The 18,799-nt window shown below is 48.5% G+C and overlaps 1 protein-coding gene across 2 annotated transcripts in view; it reads right to left on the bottom strand.

Moving 5' to 3' along the window:
- Nucleotides 1–18,799, bottom strand: part of LOC120042580 (guanine nucleotide-binding protein subunit alpha-13) — a 45,200-nt gene that overhangs the window by 14,530 nt on the left and 11,871 nt on the right. For both annotated transcript variants that reach the window (XM_038987413.1, XM_038987405.1), the window contains exon 2: nucleotides 11,691–11,917. In XM_038987413.1, coding sequence (XP_038843341.1) covers nucleotides 11,691–11,917 — 227 coding nt within the window. The remainder of the gene's footprint in view (nucleotides 1–11,690; nucleotides 11,918–18,799) is intronic.

The raw sequence follows: 18,799 nt of genomic DNA, 5'->3' as shown, positions 1-18,799 counted from the left end.
TAGACCAGCATGATAGAATGTTCTAGGGTGGACTAGACAAGCATGATAGAATGTTCTAGGGTGGACTAGACCAGCATGATAGAATGTTCTAGGGTGGACTAGACCAGCATGATAGAATGTTCTAGGGTGGACTAGACCAGCATGATAGAATGTTCTAGGGTGGACTAGACAAGCATGATAGAATGTTCTAGGGTGGACTAGACAAGCATGATAGAATGTTCTAGGGTGGACTAGACAAGCATGATAGAATGTTCTAGGGTGGACTAGACAAGCATGATAGAATGTTCTAGGGTGGACTAGACCAGCATGATAGAATGTTCTAGGGTGGACTAGACCAGCATGACAGAATGTTCTAGGGTGGACTAGACCAGCATGACAGAATGTTCTAGGGTGGACTAGACCAGCATGACAGAATGTTCTAGGGTGGACTAGACCAGCATGACAATGTTCTAGGGTGGACTAGACCAGCATGATAGAATGTTCTAGGGTGGACTAGACCAGCATGATAGAATGTTCTAGGGTGGACTAGACCAGCATGACAGAATGTTCTAGGGTGGACTAGACCAGCATGATAGAATGTTCTAGGGTGGACTAGACCAGCATGATAGAATGTTCTAGGGTGGACTAGACCAGAATGATAGAATGTTCTAGGGTGGACTAGACCAGCATGTTAGAATGTTCTAGGGTGGACTAGACCAGCATGATAGAATGTTCTAGGGTGGACTAGACCAGCATGATAGAATGTTCTAGGGTGGACTAGACCAGCATGATAGAATGTTCTAGGGTGGACTAGACAAGCATGATAGAATGTTCTAGGGTGGACTAGACAAGCATGATAGAATGTTCTAGGGTGGACTAGACAAGCATGATAGAATGTTCTAGGGTGGACTAGACCAGCATGACAGAATGTTCTAGGGTGGACTAGACCAGCATGATAGAATGTTCTAGGGTGGACTAGACAAGCGTGATAGAATGTTCTAGGGTGGACTAGACAAGCATGATAGAATGTTCTAGGGTGGACTAGACAAGAGTGATAGAATGTTCTAGGGTGGACTAGACAAGCATGATAGAATGTTCTAGGGTGGACTAGACCAGAATGATAGAATGTTCTAGGGTGGACTAGACCAGAATTATATAATAATATATTGTCCTCTTGTCCCAACAACCAGCTGAAGTAACATGACATTCTCTAGTCTAACATAACCCACCTGACCTGGTATACTGCTGACCACATAGACGCGTGTGTGTGTGTGTGAGTTCGTCAGTGCTTTTGCTTCCCCTGCGTTCCCCTACTCAGTAAAGCGACGGTGTGACGCATGCCGAACACAGACACACGCGTAAGGAAACCACATCCCCCTCAGCCCCGCCTCTACTCTGCCGTCATCCTGCTATCTACTACTAGGCTCTGGTGAGGCAGGTGGAAGATCAACTGTCACCAACTGTCAAAATATCTCTAGAATGAGGAGGGTCAAAGGACATGGTAACCACGATGGGTTACTGTGGTTACGGTCTCTGAGGTAACTGGAACCTGAAGAGAAGCCTGTAGTCCGTGTGTTCTGCTCCTAACACAGTACGTGTAGTTAGAGCAGCGTCCATTTGGGTTTTTGGGTTCGATACAGATTCCCATTTTTTGGTCTGTTGATATACTGTTTAACAGGGGGAAATGAAAAACATTTTCCCACAAAGCGTTCTCATAAATTACCATCCAAAAGAGCAATTGTCCAAGAAATACTTCAAAATGTTGATTTTGTACAGTGACAATAATGACATCAGAACGGCCACAGTGTTCAGATCAGCATGAGACTCAGATCAGATTCCCCTTTTTCCATCCTTATTGAATATCAGGTACTCGTGAAATTAACAGACATCAATAGGCTATATTGTAAAAATAAAACAGTATCGGGAGATAATGTCGGTGAAACGATATCTGCTACAAATACAGGGCTAATACATTCTCTGTCGTGTTGACTGCTGCTACCACAGGGCTAATACATTCTCTGTAGTGTTGACTGCTGCTACCACAGGGCTAATACATTCTCTGTAGTGTTAACTGCTGCTACCACAGGGCTAATATATTCTCTGTAGTGTTGACTGCTGCTACCACAGGGCTAATACATTCTCTGTAGTGTTGACTGTTGCTACCACAGGGCTAATACATTCTCTGTAGTGTTGACTGCTGCTACCACAGGGCTAATACATTCTCTGTAGTGTTGACTGCTGCTACCACAGGGCTAATATATTCTCTGTAGTGTTGACTGCTGCTACCACAGGGCTAATACATTCTCTGTCGTGTTGACTGCTGCTACCACAGGGATAATACATTCTGTAGTGTTGACTGCTACTACCACAGGGCTAATATATTAGTATTGACTGCTACTACCACAGGGCTAATACATTCTGTAGTGTTGACTGCTACTACTACAGGGCTAATACATTCTGTAGTGTTGACTGCTACTACCACAGGGCTAATACATTCTCTGTAGTGTTGACTGCTGCTTCCACAGGGCTAATATATTAGTGTTGACTGCTGCTACCACAGGGCTAATATATTAGTGTTGACTGCTACTACCACAGGGCTAATATATTCTCTGTCGTGTTGACTGCTGCTACCACAGGGCTAATATATTAGTGTTCACTGCTACTACCACAGGGCTAATATATTCTCTGTAGTGTTGACTGCTACTACCACAGGGCTAATATATCTGTAGAATTTAGAGGAACCTGACTGGCCTAGGCTGACAGACTGTGGGAGGTGTGTAGTAGTAGTTGACATCACTGTCCCACAATGGGAAATTGGTCTCAGCAATTTAAAAAGACATGACAACAAGAATCATAACAGAAAATACATATCAAAAGGTGTGCTGGCTCCCGGTCCAATCAGACGGGGAGTGTGCTGGCTCCCGGTCCAATCAGACGGGGAGTGTGCTGGCTCCCGGTCCAATCAGACGGGGAGTGTGCTGGCTCCCGGTCCAATCAGACGGGGAGTGTGCTGGCTCCCGGTCCAATCAGACGGGGAGTGTGCTGGCTCCCGGTCCAATCAGACGGGGAGTGTGCTGGCTCCCGGTCCAATCAGACGGGGAGTGTGCTGGCTCCCGGTCCAATCAGACGGGGAGTGTGCTGGCTCCCGGTCCAATCAGACGGGGAGTGTGCTGGCTCCCGGTCCAATCAGACGGGGAGTGTGCTGGCTCTCGGTCCAATCAGATGGGGAGTGTGCTGGCTCTCGGTCCAATCAGATGGGGAGTGTGCTGGCTCTCGGGCCAATCAGATGGGGAGTGTGCTGGCTCTCTTGTGATGGGCAGGTGTTGCACAGAGACCAAGGTCTAATAACAGCTCAACATTCCTTTACGGATCAAACCCCCCCGTTCCTCCTCTATTCCTTCATCCCTTTGTACATCTCCATCCCTCTTTCACTACCCCCCCCCCCCCCCCCCCCACACACGTTCTCTCTTTTACAGGTCTTACCCTCCGTCTTTCCCGTCTTCCTGGTAGTCTAACTCAGATGAGGGGAAAGGGCCATTTCAGGCCTCAACTGAAACCCTCTGGTGAGAACGCATCTACTGACCATTAAACTAGACAGTTGCTCTACTAATGGCTTCTGGGATTGCTGCAGCACACACACCACACACACACACACAGGGAGTATGCTGGTCCCCGGACATGACAGTGAGCAGCCGCCTTCCCAGAGAGATGGGGGAGGGAGAGAGAGAGAGATGGGGGGAGGGAGAGAGAGAGATGCAGGAGAAGATGGCATGCTTGAACTCCACTTATCCCTGGTACCACCACCACCACCACTAGAGAGCGGGAGGGTGAAGGAGAGAAAGAACGAGAGAGAACCTAAACAAAACCCCTTTGTGTGCTGCAATCCAGGGAGCACGTGTCCCGAGTGCCAAACATGTCAGGCTTCCTGCTTTCACAACCTCTAACACACACAAACAAACACACACACACCACACACACCACACACACCACACACTTACGTATTAAGCCTCTCGCTGCAGACATGCTGGCTGCAGAACAGGACTTGATCTTGATGCTTTAAGTAAACATTCCCCAGCCCAGTCCTTACTCCCTTTCACCCCTCCCCCCCCCCTCTCTCTTCCCTATCCTAGGTGTTGCATAATCCTAATCCACAGCCTTGGACCTATTCTCCTCCTCTCCACTGAAGGCTTTATAGTGTTCTGTTACAAGCCACGCCCTCATTGACATGGGATCTGTTGAGGGTCCAATCAACGCAGGGCAACAGAGTTAGAAGTGGAGTGTATAGAATAGATATGACTATGTCGTTGTGAGAATGTATACTACATATGAACATTAACAACGTGTGGTCCCAGATCTCTCTCTCTCTCTCATGCACCCTCCCTTTTCTGGAACAGTTGATTCCTTTCCTCTCTGTTCCACATCGGAGAGGGAGGGAGGGAGGGAGGGCAAGAAAGGGCATTGTTTTCATTTTCTATGGTTGACTTGATTTGTGTGTGAGTTAGCATTTTCTCCACACACAAACACTGATAGTGTGTGTGTGTGTGTGTGTGTGTGTGTGTGTGTGTGTGTGTGTGTGTGTGAGCAGCAAGCTCAGAAGCCATTAGTAGTGGTTTAAGGGCAGTAGATGCAGTCAGTTTTCAAATGAAATTGTATGCGCTGAATACAACAGATGTAAACTTTAGCGTGAAATGCTTACTTACGAGCAATTACCCCACCAATGCAGAGTTAAAAAGCAAGACATTTAAAAACTAAAAAACATTTAAAACCATTGGTCATTAGCCTGTAAAATGTCTTCTATCCCCTCTGGCGCCATTAAACTCTGTTTTAAATAAATGATTCCACTTTAAGATGAAACTGTATAAGGTATAATATTTTATATTACCATACACAATAAAAATGTGATGTATTTATTTGATAAACAGACCACAAACAGCCCTGAGCATCAAACGCTACAGAATTCAGACTCAACTTTGAGCCTCTCTAAGATGTTAACCCTCCGCTTAATGGTGAACCGAGTGTCCATTCTGTGTCAGCTTTTGGGAAGTGAGAGTGCGTATTAGCAGAACTGGGAGGGAGTATGGCGTGCTGCGGTTCCGTCACACCCCGGTCTCAGATGACAGCCTCCCTGGGATGAGTGAGTTGGCAGAGGACAGCTAACAGACAGACTAGCAGAAACCCCTTTAGAAACATCACTAGGGAATCAGTTGTGGGTTTGGCAGGAATCAGGAAGTCCAGCTCACACAACTGGTTTCAATGGCTCAGTTCAATATTAGTAAACAGAATGTCTTATTTCCTGACTTCTTGGTATAGGTGTCCCTTCATAAGAGATTTTACAGCAGAAAATCTTCCAGAGACAAACAGTGACAAAGTAACTTCAGTGAGTCAGCTGGTGGGAGCGTGTTCATTTGTATGCACCATCAACGTAGTGGGTTTGATTTCTACACTGGCCACTTGTAGTGAATATATACAGTTGAAGTCAGAAGTTTACATACACCGTAGCCAAATACATTTAAACTCAGTTTTTCACAATTCCTGACAAAAATTCCCTGTCTTAGGTCAGTTAGGATCACCACTTTATGTTAAGAATGTGAAATGTCAAAATAATAGTAGAGATAATGATTTACTTCAGCTTTTATTTCATTCATCACATTCCCAGTGGGTCAGAAGTTTACATACACTCAATTAGTATTTGGTAGCATTACGTTTTGGGTAGCCTTCCACAAGCTTCCCACAATAAGTTGGGGGAATGTTGGCCCATTCCTCCTGACAGAGCTGGTGTAACTGAGTCAGGTTTGTAGGCCTGCTTGTCCTAACACACGTTTTCATTTCTGCCCACAAATATTTAAAATTTTCCTGCCTCATGATGCCATCTATTTTGTGAAGTGCACCAGTCCCTCCTGCAGCAAAGCATCCCCACAACATGATGCTGCCACCGCCGTGCTTCACGGTTGGGATGGTGTTCTTCGGCTTGCAAGCCTCCCCCTTTTTCCTCCAAACATAACGATGATCTTTATGGCCAAACAGTTCTATTTTTGTTTCATCAGACCAGAGGACATTTCTCCAAAAAGTACGATCTTTGTCCCCATGTGCAATTGCAAACTGTAGTCTGGCTTTTGAATGGCGTTTTTGGAGCAGTGGCTTCTTCCTTGCTGAGCGGCCTATCAGGATGTCGATATAGGACTCGTTTTACTGTGGATATAGATACTTTTGTACCTGTTTCCTCCAGCATCTTCACAAGGTCCTTTGGTGTTGTTCTGGGATTTATTTGCACTTTTTGCACCAAAGTACATTCATCTCTAGGAGACAGAACGCGTCTCCTTCCTGAGCGGTATGACGGCTGCGTGATCCCATGGTGTTTATACTTGCGTACTATTGTTAGTACAGATGAACGTGGTACCTTCAGGCGTTTGGAAATTGTTCCCAAGGATGAACCAGACTTGTGGAGGTCTACAATTTTTTTTCTGGGGTCTTGTCTGATTTCTTTTGATTTTCCCATGATGTCAAGCAAAGAGGCACTGAGTTTGAAGGTTGGCCTTGAAATACATCCACAGGTACACCTCCAATTGACTAAAATTATGTCAATTAGCCTATCAGAAGCTTCTAAAGCCATGACATCATTTTCTGGAATTTTCCAAGCTGTTTAAAGGCACAGTCAACTTAGTGTATGTAAACTTCTGACCCACTGGAATCGTGATACAGTGAATTATAAGTGAAATAATCTGTCTGTAAACAATTTTTGGAAAAATGGTTTGTGTCATGCACAAAGTAGATGTCCTAACCGACTTGCCAAAACTATAGTTTGTTAACACAAAATTTGTGGAGTGGTTGAAAACCAAGTTTTAATGACTAACCTAAGTGTATGTAAACTTCCGACTTCAACTGTATATAACAGATTACCACACTGGCCACTTGTAGTGAATACATGACAATCGAACTACAGATAGGATGACTCAACATATGTCTGGTAAACGCAGCTGAACAGAAAACATTTTAGAGACTACCTCCCCTTGTGTAGTGTCTGAGGGTGGCAGAGACTACCTCCCCTTGTAGTGTAGTGTCTGATGGTGGTAGAGACTACCTCCCCTTGTAGTGTAGTGTCTGAGGGTGGCAGAGACTACCTCCCCGTGTAGTGTCTGAGGGTGGCAGAGACTACCACCCCTTGTAGTGTAGTGTCTGAGGGTGGCAGAGACTACCACCCCTTGTAGTGTAGTGTCTGAGGGTGGCAGAGACTACCACCCCTTGTAGTGTCGTGTCTGAGGGTGGTAGAGACTACCACCCCTTGTAGTGTAGTGTCTGAGGGTGGCAGAGACTACCTCCCCTTGTAGTGTAGTGTCTGAGGGTGGTAGAGACTACCACCCCTTGTAGTGTAGTGTCTGAGGGTGGCAGAGACTACCTCCCCTTGTAGTGTAGTGTCTGAGGGTGGTAGAGACTACCACCCCTTGTAGTGTAGTGTCTGAGGGTGGCAGAGACTACCACCCCTTGTAGTGTAGTGTCTGATGGTGGTAGAGACTACCTCCCCTTGTAGTGTAGTGTCTGAGGGTGGCAGAGACTACCTCCCCGTGTAGTGTCTGAGGGTGGCAGAGACTACCACCCCTTGTAGTGTAGTGTCTGAGGGTGGTAGAGACTACCTCCCCTTGTAGTGTAGTGTCTGAGGGTGGTAGAGACTACCACCCCTTGTAGTGTAGTGTCTGAGGGTGGTAGAGACTACCACCCCTTGTGTAGTGTCTGAGGGTGGTAGAGACTACCACCCCTTGTAGTGTAGTGTCTGAGGGTGGTAGAGAGTAGTGTAGTGTCTGAGGGTGGTAGAGACTACCACCCCTTGTGTAGTGTCTGAGGGTGGCAGAGACTACCTCCCCTTGTAGTGTAGTGTCTGAGGGTGGCAGAGACTACCTCCCCGTGTAGTGTCTGAGGGTGGCAGAGACTACCACCCCTTGTAGTGTAGTGTCTGAGGGTGGTAGAGACTACCTCCCCTTGTAGTGTAGTGTCTGAGGGTGGTAGAGACTACCACCCCTTGTAGTGTAGTGTCTGAGGGTGGTAGAGACTACCTCCCCTTGTAGTGTAGTGTCTGAGGGTGGTAGAGACTACCACCCCTTGTAGTGTAGTGTCTGAGGGTGGCAGAGACTACCTCCCCTTGTAGTGTAGTGTCTGAGGGTGGTAGAGACTACCACCCCTTGTAGTGTAGTGTCTGAGGGTGGTAGAGACTACCACCCCTTGTAGTGTAGTGTCTGAGGGTGGTAGAGAGTAGTGTAGTGTCTGAGGGTGGTAGAGACTACCACCCCTTGTGTAGTGTCTGAGGGTGGCAGAGACTACCTCCCCTTGTAGTGTAGTGTCTGAGGGTGGCAGAGACTACCTCCCCGTGTAGTGTCTGAGGGTGGCAGAGACTACCACCCCTTGTAGTGTAGTGTCTGAGGGTGGTAGAGACTACCTCCCCTTGTAGTGTAGTGTCTGAGGGTGGTAGAGACTACCACCCCTTGTAGTGTAGTGTCTGAGGGTGGTAGAGACTACCACCCCTTGTAGTGTAGTGTCTGAGGGTGGTAGAGAGTAGTGTAGTGTCTGAGGGTGGTAGAGACTACCACCCCTTGTGTAGTGTCTGAGGGTGGTAGAGACTACCACCCCTTGTAGTGTAGTGTCTGAGGGTGGTAGAGAGTAGTGTAGTGTCTGAGGGTGGTAGAGACTACCACCCCTTGTAGTGTAGTGTCTGAGGGTGGTAGAGAGTAGTGTAGTATCTGAGGGTGGCAGAGACTACCACCCCTTGTGTAGTGTCTGAGGGTGGCAGAGACTACCTCCCCTTGTAGTGTAGTGTCTGAGGGTGGCAGAGACTACCACCCCTTGTAGTGTAGTGTCTGAGGGTGGCAGAGACTACCACCCCTTGTAGTGTAGTGTCTGAGGGTGGTAGAGACTACCACCCCTTGTAGTGTAGTGTCTGAGGGTGGCAGAGACTACCACCCCTTGTAGTGTAGTGTCTGAGGGTGGTAGAGAGTAGTGTAGTGTCTGAGGGTGGTAGAGACTACCACCCCTTGTAGTGTAGTGTCTGAGGGTGGTAGAGAGTAGTGTAGTGTCTGAGGGTGGTAGAGACTACCACCCCTTGTAGTGTAGTGTCTGATGGTGGTAGAGACTACCTCCCCTTGTAGTGTAGTGTCTGAGGGTGGCAGAGACTACCTCCCCGTGTAGTGTCTGAGGGTGGCAGAGACTACCACCCCTTGTAGTGTAGTGTCTGAGGGTGGTAGAGACTACCTCCCCTTGTAGTGTAGTGTCTGAGGGTGGTAGAGAGTAGTGTAGTGTCTGAGGGTGGTAGAGACTACCACCCCTTGTGTAGTGTCTGAGGGTGGTAGAGACTACCACCCCTTGTAGTGTAGTGTCTGAGGGTGGTAGAGAGTAGTGTAGTGTCTGAGGGTGGTAGAGACTACCACCCCTTGTGTAGTGTCTGAGGGTGGCAGAGACTACCTCCCCTTGTAGTGTAGTGTCTGAGGGTGGCAGAGACTACCTCCCCTTGTAGTGTAGTGTCTGAGGGTGGTAGAGACTACCACCCCTTGTAGTGTAGTGTCTGAGGGTGGTAGAGACTACCTCCCCTTGTAGTGTAGTGTCTGAGGGTGGTAGAGACTACCACCCCTTGTAGTGTAGTGTCTGAGGGTGGTAGAGAGTAGTGTAGTGTCTGAGGGTGGTAGAGACTACCACCCCTTGTAGTGTAGTGTCTGAGGGTGGTAGAGACTACCACCCCTTGTAGTGTAGTGTCTGAGGGTGGTAGAGAGTAGTGTAGTGTCTGAGGGTGGTAGAGACTACCACCCCTTGTGTAGTGTCTGAGGGTGGCAGAGACTACCTCCCCTTGTAGTGTAGTGTCTGAGGGTGGCAGAGACTACCTCCCCGTGTAGTGTCTGAGGGTGGCAGAGACTACCACCCCTTGTAGTGTAGTGTCTGAGGGTGGTAGAGACTACCTCCCCTTGTAGTGTAGTGTCTGAGGGTGGTAGAGAGTAGTGTAGTGTCTGAGGGTGGTAGAGACTACCACCCCTTGTAGTGTAGTGTCTGAGGGTGGTAGAGACTACCACCCCTTGTAGTGTAGTGTCTGAGGGTGGTAGAGACTACCACCCCTTGTAGTGTAGTGTCTGAGGGTGGTAGAGACTACCACCCCTTGTAGTGTAGTGTCTGAGGGTGGTAGAGAGTAGTGTAGTGTCTGAGGGTGGTAGAGACTACCACCCCTTGTAGTGTAGTGTCTGAGGGTGGTAGAGACTACCACCCCTTGTAGTGTAGTGTCTGAGGGTGGTAGAGAGTAGTGTAGTGTCTGAGGGTGGTAGAGACTACCACCCCTTGTGTAGTGTCTGAGGGTGGTAGAGACTACCACCCCTTGTAGTGTAGTGTCTGAGGGTGGTAGAGAGTAGTGTAGTGTCTGAGGGTGGTAGAGACTACCACCCCTTGTAGTGTAGTGTCTGAGGGTGGTAGAGACTACCACCCCTTGTAGTGTCGTGTCTGAGGGTGGTAGAGACTACCACCCCTTGTAGTGTAGTGTCTGAGGGTGGCAGAGACTACCACCCCTTGTGTAGTGTCTGAGGGTGGCAGAGACTACCTCCCCTTGTAGTGTAGTGTCTGAGGGTGGCAGAGACTACCACCCCTTGTAGTGTAGTGTCTGAGGGTGGCAGAGACTACCACCCCTTGTAGTGTAGTGTCTGAGGGTGGTAGAGACTACCACCCCTTGTAGTGTAGTGTCTGAGGGTGGCAGAGACTACCTCCCCTTGTAGTGTAGTGTCTGAGGGTGGTAGAGACTACCACCCCTTGTAGTGTAGTGTCTGAGGGTGGTAGAGAGTAGTGTAGTGTCTGAGGGTGGTAGAGACTACCACCCCTTGTAGTGTAGTGTCTGAGGGTGGTAGAGAGTAGTGTAGTGTCTGAGGGTGGTAGAGACTACCACCCCTTGTAGTGTAGTGTCTGAGGGTGGTAGAGACTACCACCCCTTGTAGTGTAGTGTCTGAGGGTGGTAGAGACTACCACCCCTTGTAGTGTAGTGTCTGATAGTGTCTGAGGGTGGCAGAGACTACCTCCCCTTGTAGTGTAGTGTCTGAGGGTCAAACACTAGGGCAGGTTTCCACAACACATATTAGCCTAGTCCTAGACTAAAAATATTCTCAGTTGAAAAGTGATTCTTAGTCCAACACCATTGGATTAATCTGTGGTTTAATATGGCCCCTAAATACCGTAACAGTGAACAAGGCAGCTGAAATGTCACCATGCATCTAGGAAAGCCACTTCTGATGTAGGACAGACTGACAGACACTGATGTATTGGGGTGGGGGGGACTAGTCCTTTAACAGTGTGTGTGGTCTCTCTGTCTGCTTTATGTTTTATCATGATAAGAGAGGGGGGTGAGGGATTGGAGCTGGAGAAGGCTTGGTGACTGTGCCTAAACTGAATGAGTGATGGTAGTTTACAGAGTAAAAAGAGCATCAGTTCCAGTGTGGAGAATCCCCTGCACAGTCCTCAGTCCAGCTATAGATCATCAACAAGAGAACGACACACTGCTTTACAAGCCAACACTTAGACCACCGAGAGAGGGAGAGAGAGGGAGCGAGAGACAGAGTCCAACACTCAATTACTCTGTGCCCATCATTCCAGCTGCAAGCCCCTTTGTTGGTTGTATATGTTGGGCCTTTGTGTGTGTGTGTGTGTGTGTGTCTCACACACACACGTCTCTATCCATGTGTGTGTTTCTGTAGGTGTGTCCTCACCAGTTGGAACTCCCTGCGTCTGTCGTAGGCGTCCTGGATGCCCGTGTCGGCCCACAGGGCCCGGATGGAGGGCAGGTACTGCTGGAAGTCCCTGGTCTCCACCATGCCGTGGGCCATCCTGGCCGACCTCGTGTCAAACGCCATCATGGTCTCTCCGTGCCTCTGGTTGGACGCCTCTCCCCACGGGATGTGGAGCTTTTCTCTGGCATCCACCAACACACGCACCCCTGGGAGGGAGAGAGTTGAGTGACTATGTTAACCCACTGAGCTAATGAATAGGCATGACGAAGATTAAGGAGAAGGTCATACTTCCACCAACACCCCTGGAGAGAGAGACCGAGGGGGGAGACTGAGGGAGCGAGAGACAGGGACAGAGCAAGGTATACAGTCATACATACAAACCCCTTTCTTCTGTAGTGCAAGAACACACTCAAATAGTTTTAGGCACATGCACTCACAGTACATGTTTTACCATCCTTGTGGGGACACAACATTCTTTCCCATTCCAACTCCTAACCCTAACATAGCCTTTATCCTTGTGGGGACCTGGGAAACATATATATATATATATATGTATGTTTGTATGTATGTATAAGTGTGAGTGAGTGAGAACATTCCTTGTTTTACTATCCTTGTGGGGACTTCAGTGGAATTCCGGTACCCATGAGGACAGAAATACAAACACCACAGTAGTCCTCCAGACAGAGCTAAGACGTGTTTATATAAAACACACAGAGAGCAGGGCTTGTGTCCCAAACAGTACCCTATTCCCTATATCCAGCACTACTTTCGGCCAGAGACCGATGGTAATTCACTTAATAGGGAGCCATTTGGGAGTGACTTTAGGGGTGAAATGGGTTCCACTGTTTCCCTGGTTTATAAAACAGGGCTGTTGGTCCTCCTGAAACACACAGCCAGCTCACCCCTACACTGGTGACGTTATGCCTTAACCCACTACTGTACTGCTGTTGACATGGGTCGGTCCACGTGACGTCTGCAGGGGTGTAATGGGTTCCACTGTTTCTCTGGTTTATAAAACAGGGCTGTTGGTCCTCCTGAAACACACAGCCAGCTCACCCCTACACTGGTGACGTTATGCCTTAACCCGGGGCGGCAGGTAGCCTAGTGGTTAGAGAGGAGGCAGGTAGCCTAGTGGTTAGAGAGGAGGCAGGTAGCCTAGTGGTTAGAGAGGAGGCAGGTAGCCTAGTGGTTAGAGGGGCGGCAGGTAGCCTAGTGGTTAGAGCAGGTAGCAGGTAGCCTAGTGGTTAGAGCAGGTAGCAGGTAGCCTAGTGGTTAGAGCAGGTAGCAGGTAGCCTAGTGGTTAGAGCAGGTAGCCTAGTGGTTAGAGCAGGTAGCAGGTAGCCTAGTGGTTAGAGCAGGTAGCAGGTAGCCTAGTGGTTAGAGCAGGTAGCAGGTAGCCTAGTGGTTAGAGCAGGTAGCCTAGTGGTTAGAGCAGGTAGCAGGTAGCCTAGTGGTTAGAGGGGCGGCAGGTAGCCTAGTGGTTGGAGGGGAAGAAGGTAGCCTAGTGGTTAGAGCAGGTAGCAGGTAGCCTAGTGGTTAGAGGGGCGGCAGGTAGCCTAGTGGTTAGAGCAGGTAGCAGGTAGCCTAGTGGTTAGAGGGGCGGCAGGTAGCCTAGTGGTTGGAGGGGAAGAAGGTAGCCTAGTGGTTAGAGCAGGTAGCCTAGTGGTTAGAGGGGCGGCAGGTAGCCTAGTGGTTAGAGGGGAGGCAGGTAGCCTAGTGGTTAGAGGGGAGGCAGGTAGCCTAGTGGTTAGAGGGGAGGCAGGTAGCCTAGTGGTTAGAGGGGCGGCAGGTAGCCTAGTGGTTAGAGGGGCGGCAGGTAGCCTAGTGGTTAGAGGGGTGGGCCAGTAACCAAAAGATTGCTAGATTAAATCCCCGAGCTAACAATGTAAAAGGTAAAAATCTGTCGTTCTGCCCCTGAACAAGGCAGTTAATCCACTGTTCCCTGGTAGGCCGTCATTGCAAATAAGAAATTGTTCTTAACCTGCCTAGTTATATAAAAGGTAAAAAAAAAATATATATATATATATATTTAAAACCAGCTACTGCTGGTTGGTCACGTGAAGTCTGCAGGGATGTGTCAGTGTGGTGGTGTGGTGACCAGAGTGTGTGCGTGATGGAGGTGGTGTGTGTGACTGAGTGTCTGTCTGTGGTTCCTGTGGTGAGAGGTGGGGCCCTCCTCCCCTTCCTTTCTCCTCTCTGTCAAACACACATCCTGAGAGCGACAGCTCTGACAGTCTATCCTTAGATGACCTAGGTCCCTGGGCTCAACCACCCTCCTTGACCTGGCCTTGGCCTCAGCCCCTCTAATCAGCCTCTCTCTCTGGGGAGATACTAGGAACCTGACAGACCAGTTCATGTCCCGCTGAGACTAAGTCAGTCTTGTTGAAGTCAAAAGTGAAGACAGGGCTGAAACAGATAGTCAAGTCACCCAGAAACGGAGTCAAGGCAGGTCTACAGGAGGTGGCCCATAGATACCGTATCAAGTTTGAAGTTTATTTCTATGGAGTTTGAAATTCTAAACCTCAAACCAAGTTTGTCAAACGGGCCACCATTCTGCCAAAAGGTTCTATGACAGAATGTTATTGTCTTCATGGAACGTTTGGTGCCAACCAGGATGGCTCTGTAAAGTCTCCAAATGCCACGAGCAGCACCACATATAGAGCTATAGCCTACAGATATCCCTCTCTCTGGTTATACAGGGTCCTGGTCTAAAGTAGTACACTATAAAGGGAATAGGGTGTCATTTGGGATGAACGACAAGCACAGTACAGGGACACTACTACTACAGCCATAGAGGTTTTAACATTGTGTTAACTTCTTCGGGCTAGGGGGCAGTATTCGGAAGTTTGGATGAATGAGGTGCCCCAAGTAAACTGCCTGTTTCTCAGGCCCAGAAGCTAGGATATGCATATACTTTGTAGTATTGGATAGAAAACACTCTAAAGTTTACAAAACTGTTAAAATAATGTCTGAGTATAACAGAACTGATATGGCAGGTAAAAACCCGAGGGCAATCCATCCAGATTTTTCCCCCCTTCTCCAGCTCACCTCTGATTACAATGGCTGGGAATGGGAATATAAAAGGAAGCCCTCCCAGATTGCAGTTCCTAGGGCTTCCACTAGATGTCAACAGTCTTTAGAAAGAGTTTCAGGCTTGTTTTTAGAAAAACTACAAATTATAGCTAATTTTTCAAAGTGGCTCCCATTTTGGCTGTAGTGTTTGTAGCGCGTTCCGGTGAGTGCGTGTACTTTGTTATTTATCTCCGGTAATGGTCTCCGGTATTCTCCGTCTTAAATTTGATCATTTATTTACATAATAGGGTACCGGAGGATTGATTAGGAACGTTGTTTGACTTGTTTAGAAGAAGTTTATCGGTAACTTACGGGATTCATTTTGAACGAGGGAAACCGGTGGATTACTGAGTCAAGTGCGCCTTTGAAACTTACTTTTTTGGGATATAAAGAAGGACTTTATCGAACAAAAGGACCATGTGTTGTGTAGCTGGGACCCTTATGATTGCAACCAGATGAAGATCTTCAAAAGGTAAGTGATTTATTTAACACTATTTCTGACTTTCGTGACGCATCTGCTTGGTTGGAAAATGTATGTAATGTATGTAACGTGTGTGAGGGGCGCTGTCCTCAGATAATTGCATGGTGTGCTTTCGCCGGAAAGCCTTATTGAAATCTGACAACGCGACTGGATAAACAAGAAGTTAAGCTTTTAAATGTATGACACTTGTATTTTCATGAATGTTTAATATTACGATTTCTGTCATTTGAATTTGGCGCTCTGCAATTTCACCTGATGTTGGCCAGGTGGGACGGTAGCGTCCCAATGATCCGTAAGAAGTTAACTGACAGTAGTGATAAACAGAGGACTAAAGGCACTGATAAGTAGTATAATTAGACTGACTGCCAGCTACAGACCACTGATAAGGAGTAGTATAATTAGACTGACTGCCAGCTACAGACCACTGATAAGGAGTAGTATAATTAGACTGGCTGCCAGCTACAGACCACTGATAAGGAGTAGTATAATTAGACTGACTGCCAGCTACAGACCACTGATAAGGAGTAGTATAATTAGACTGGCTGCCAGCTACAGACCACTGATAAGGAGTAGTATAATTAGACTGGCTGCCAGCTACAGACCACTGATAAGGAGTAGTATAATTTGACAAGGTAAGGTAAAGGTAAAAATCTGTCGTTCTGTCCCTGAACAAGGTCGGGGATCGTTAGCATCGTGGCTACCCACTGTTCCCCGGTAGGCCATCATTGTAAATAAGAATTTGTTCCTAACTGACTTGCCTAGTTAAATAAAAAGGTTTAAACACTTTTTTTTTTAAATTATTATAAAACAATTATGATTTTTGTCACAACCTAATAAACCCCCCCCAGATATTGACTACCAGGTAAAATGTATAGTACTGCATGAGGACACTATGGAGATTTAGACTCGCTCTATACCTCTCCTCACCTCTCTCACTAAACAGGGCTGTTTTCAGGTGCTCTCTCTCTCCCACTAAACAGGGCTGTTTCCAGGTGCTCTCTCTCTAAACAGGGCTGTTTCCAGGTGCTCTCTCTCTCTCTCCCACTAAACAGGGCTGTTTCCAGGTGCTCTCTCTCTCCCACTAAACAGGGCTGTTTCCAGGTGCTCTCTCTCTCCCACTAAACAGGGCTGTTTCCAGGTGCTCTCTCTCTCTCTCACTAAACAGGGCTGTTTCCAGGTGCTCTCTCTCTCTCTCTCCCACTAAACAAGGCTGTTTCCAGGTGCTCTCTCTCTCTCTCTCTCACTAAACAGGGCTGTTTTCCAGGTGCTCTCTCTCTCTCTCTCTCTCACTAAACAGGGCTGTTTCCAGGTGCTCTCTCTCTCCCACTAAACAGGGCTGTTTCCAGGTGCTCTCTCTCTCCCACTAAACAGGGCTGTTTTCCAGGTGCTCTCTCTCTCCCACTAAACAGGGCTGTTTCCAGGTGCTCTCTCTCTCCCACTAAACAGGGCTGTTTTCCAGGTGCTCTCTCTCTCTCCAACTAAACAGGGCTGTTTTCCAGGTGCTCTCTCTCTCTCCAACTAAACAGGGCTGTTTCCAGGGGCTCTCTCTCTCTCCCTCACTAAACAGGGCTGTTTTCCAGGTGCTCTCTCTCTCTCTTTCTCTCACTAAACAGGGCTGTTTCCAGGTGCTCTCTCTCTCCAACTAAACAGGGCTGTTTCCAGGGGCTCTCTCTCTCTCCCTCACTAAACAGGGCTGTTTTCCAGGTGCTCTCTCTCTCTCTCTCTCTCTTTCTCTCACTAAACAGGGCTGTTTCCAGGTGCTCTCTCTCTCCCACTAAACAGGGCTGTTTTCCAGGTGCTCTCTCTCTCCCACTAAACAGGGCTGTTTCCAGGTGCTCTCTCTCTCCCACTAAACAGGGCTGTTTCCAGGGGCTCTCTGTCTCTCCCACTAAACAGGGCTGTTTCCAGGGGCTCTCTCTCTCTCCCTCACTAAACAGGGCTGTTTTCCAGGTGCTCTCTCTCGCTCTCACTAAACAGGGCTGTTTCCAGGTGCTCTCTCTCGCTCTCTCTCACTAAACAGGGCTGTTTCCAGGTGCTCTCTCTCGCTCTCTCTCACTAAACAGGGCTGTTTCCAGGTGCTCTCTCTCCCACTAAACAGGGCTGTTTTCCAGGTGCTCTCTCTCTCTCACTAAACAGGGCTGTTTCCAGGTGCTCTCTCTCCCACTAAACAGGGCTGTTTCCAGGTGCTCTCTCTCTCTCTCTCTCTCTCTCTCTCTCTCCCACTAAACAGGGCTGTTTCCAGGTGCTCTCTCTCCCACTAAACAGGGCTGTTTCCAGGTGCTCTCTCTCTCTCTCACTAAACAGGGCTGTTTCCAGGTGCTCTCTCTCTCTCTCACTAAACAGGGCTGTTTCCAGGTACTCTCTCTCCCACTAAACAGGGCTGTTTCCAGGTGCTCTCTCTCTCTCTCTCCCACTAAACAGGGCTGTTTCCAGGTGCTCTCTCTCTCTCCCACTAAACAGGGCTGTTTCCAGGTGCTCTCTCTCTCTCCCACTAAACAGGGCTGTTTCCAGGTGCTCTCTCTCTCTCCCACCAAACAGGGCTGTTTTCCATGTGCTCTCTCTCTCTCCCGCTAAACAGGGCTGTTTCCAGGTGCTCTCTCTCTCTCTCCCACTAAACAGGGCTGTTTCCAGGTGCTCTCTCTCTCTCCCACTAAACAGGGCTGTTTCCAGGTGCTCTCTCTCTCTCTCCCACTAAACAGGGCTGTTTCCAGGTGCTCTCTCTCTCTCTCCCACTAAACAGGGCTGTTTCCAGGTGCTCTCTCTCTCTCCCACTAAACAGGGCTGTTTCCAGGTGCTCTCTCTCTCTCTCTCTCTCCCACTAAACAGGGCTGTTTCCAGGTGCTCTCTCTCTCTCTCCCAACAGGGCTGTTTCCAGGTGCTCTCTCTCTCTCCCACTAAACAGGGCTGTTTTCCAGGTGCTCTCTCTCTCTCTCCCACTAAACAGGGCTGTTTTCCAGGTGCTCTCTCTCTCTCTCCCACTAAACAGGGCTGTTTTCCAGGTGCTCTCTCTCTCTCTCTCTCCCACTAAACAGGGCTGTTTTCCAGGTGCTCTCTCTCTCTCTCCCACTAAACAGGGCTGTTTCCAGGTGCTCTCTCTCTCCCACTAAACAGGGCTGTTTCCAGGTGCTCTCTCTCTCCCACTAAACAGGGCTGTTTTCCAGGTGCTCTCTCTCTCTCTCCCACTAAACAGGGCTGTTTCCAGGTGCTCTCTCTCTCTCTCCCACTAAACAGGGCTGTTTTCCAGGTGCTCTCTCTCTCTCTCCCACTAAACAGGGCTGTTTCCAGGTGCTCTCTCTCTCCCACTAAACAGGGCTGTTTCCAGGTGCTCTCTCTCTCCCACTAAACAGGGCTGTTTCCAGGTGCTCTCTCTCTAAACAGGGCTGTTTCCAGGTGCTCTCTCTCTCTCTCCCACTAAACAGGGCTGTTTCCAGGTGCTCTCTCTCTCCCACTAAACAGGGCTGTTTCCAGGTGCTCTCTCTCTCCCACTAAACAGGGCTGTTTCCAGGTGCTCTCTCTCTCCCACTAAACAGGGCTG

Source organism: Salvelinus namaycush, chromosome 3 (genome assembly GCF_016432855.1).
Source record: "Salvelinus namaycush isolate Seneca chromosome 3, SaNama_1.0, whole genome shotgun sequence".
In the NCBI taxonomy this organism is placed as follows: domain Eukaryota; kingdom Metazoa; phylum Chordata; class Actinopteri; order Salmoniformes; family Salmonidae; genus Salvelinus; species Salvelinus namaycush.
Note: the sequence above shows the minus strand (reverse complement) of the source record. Positions and strands in the feature narration are given on the sequence as shown.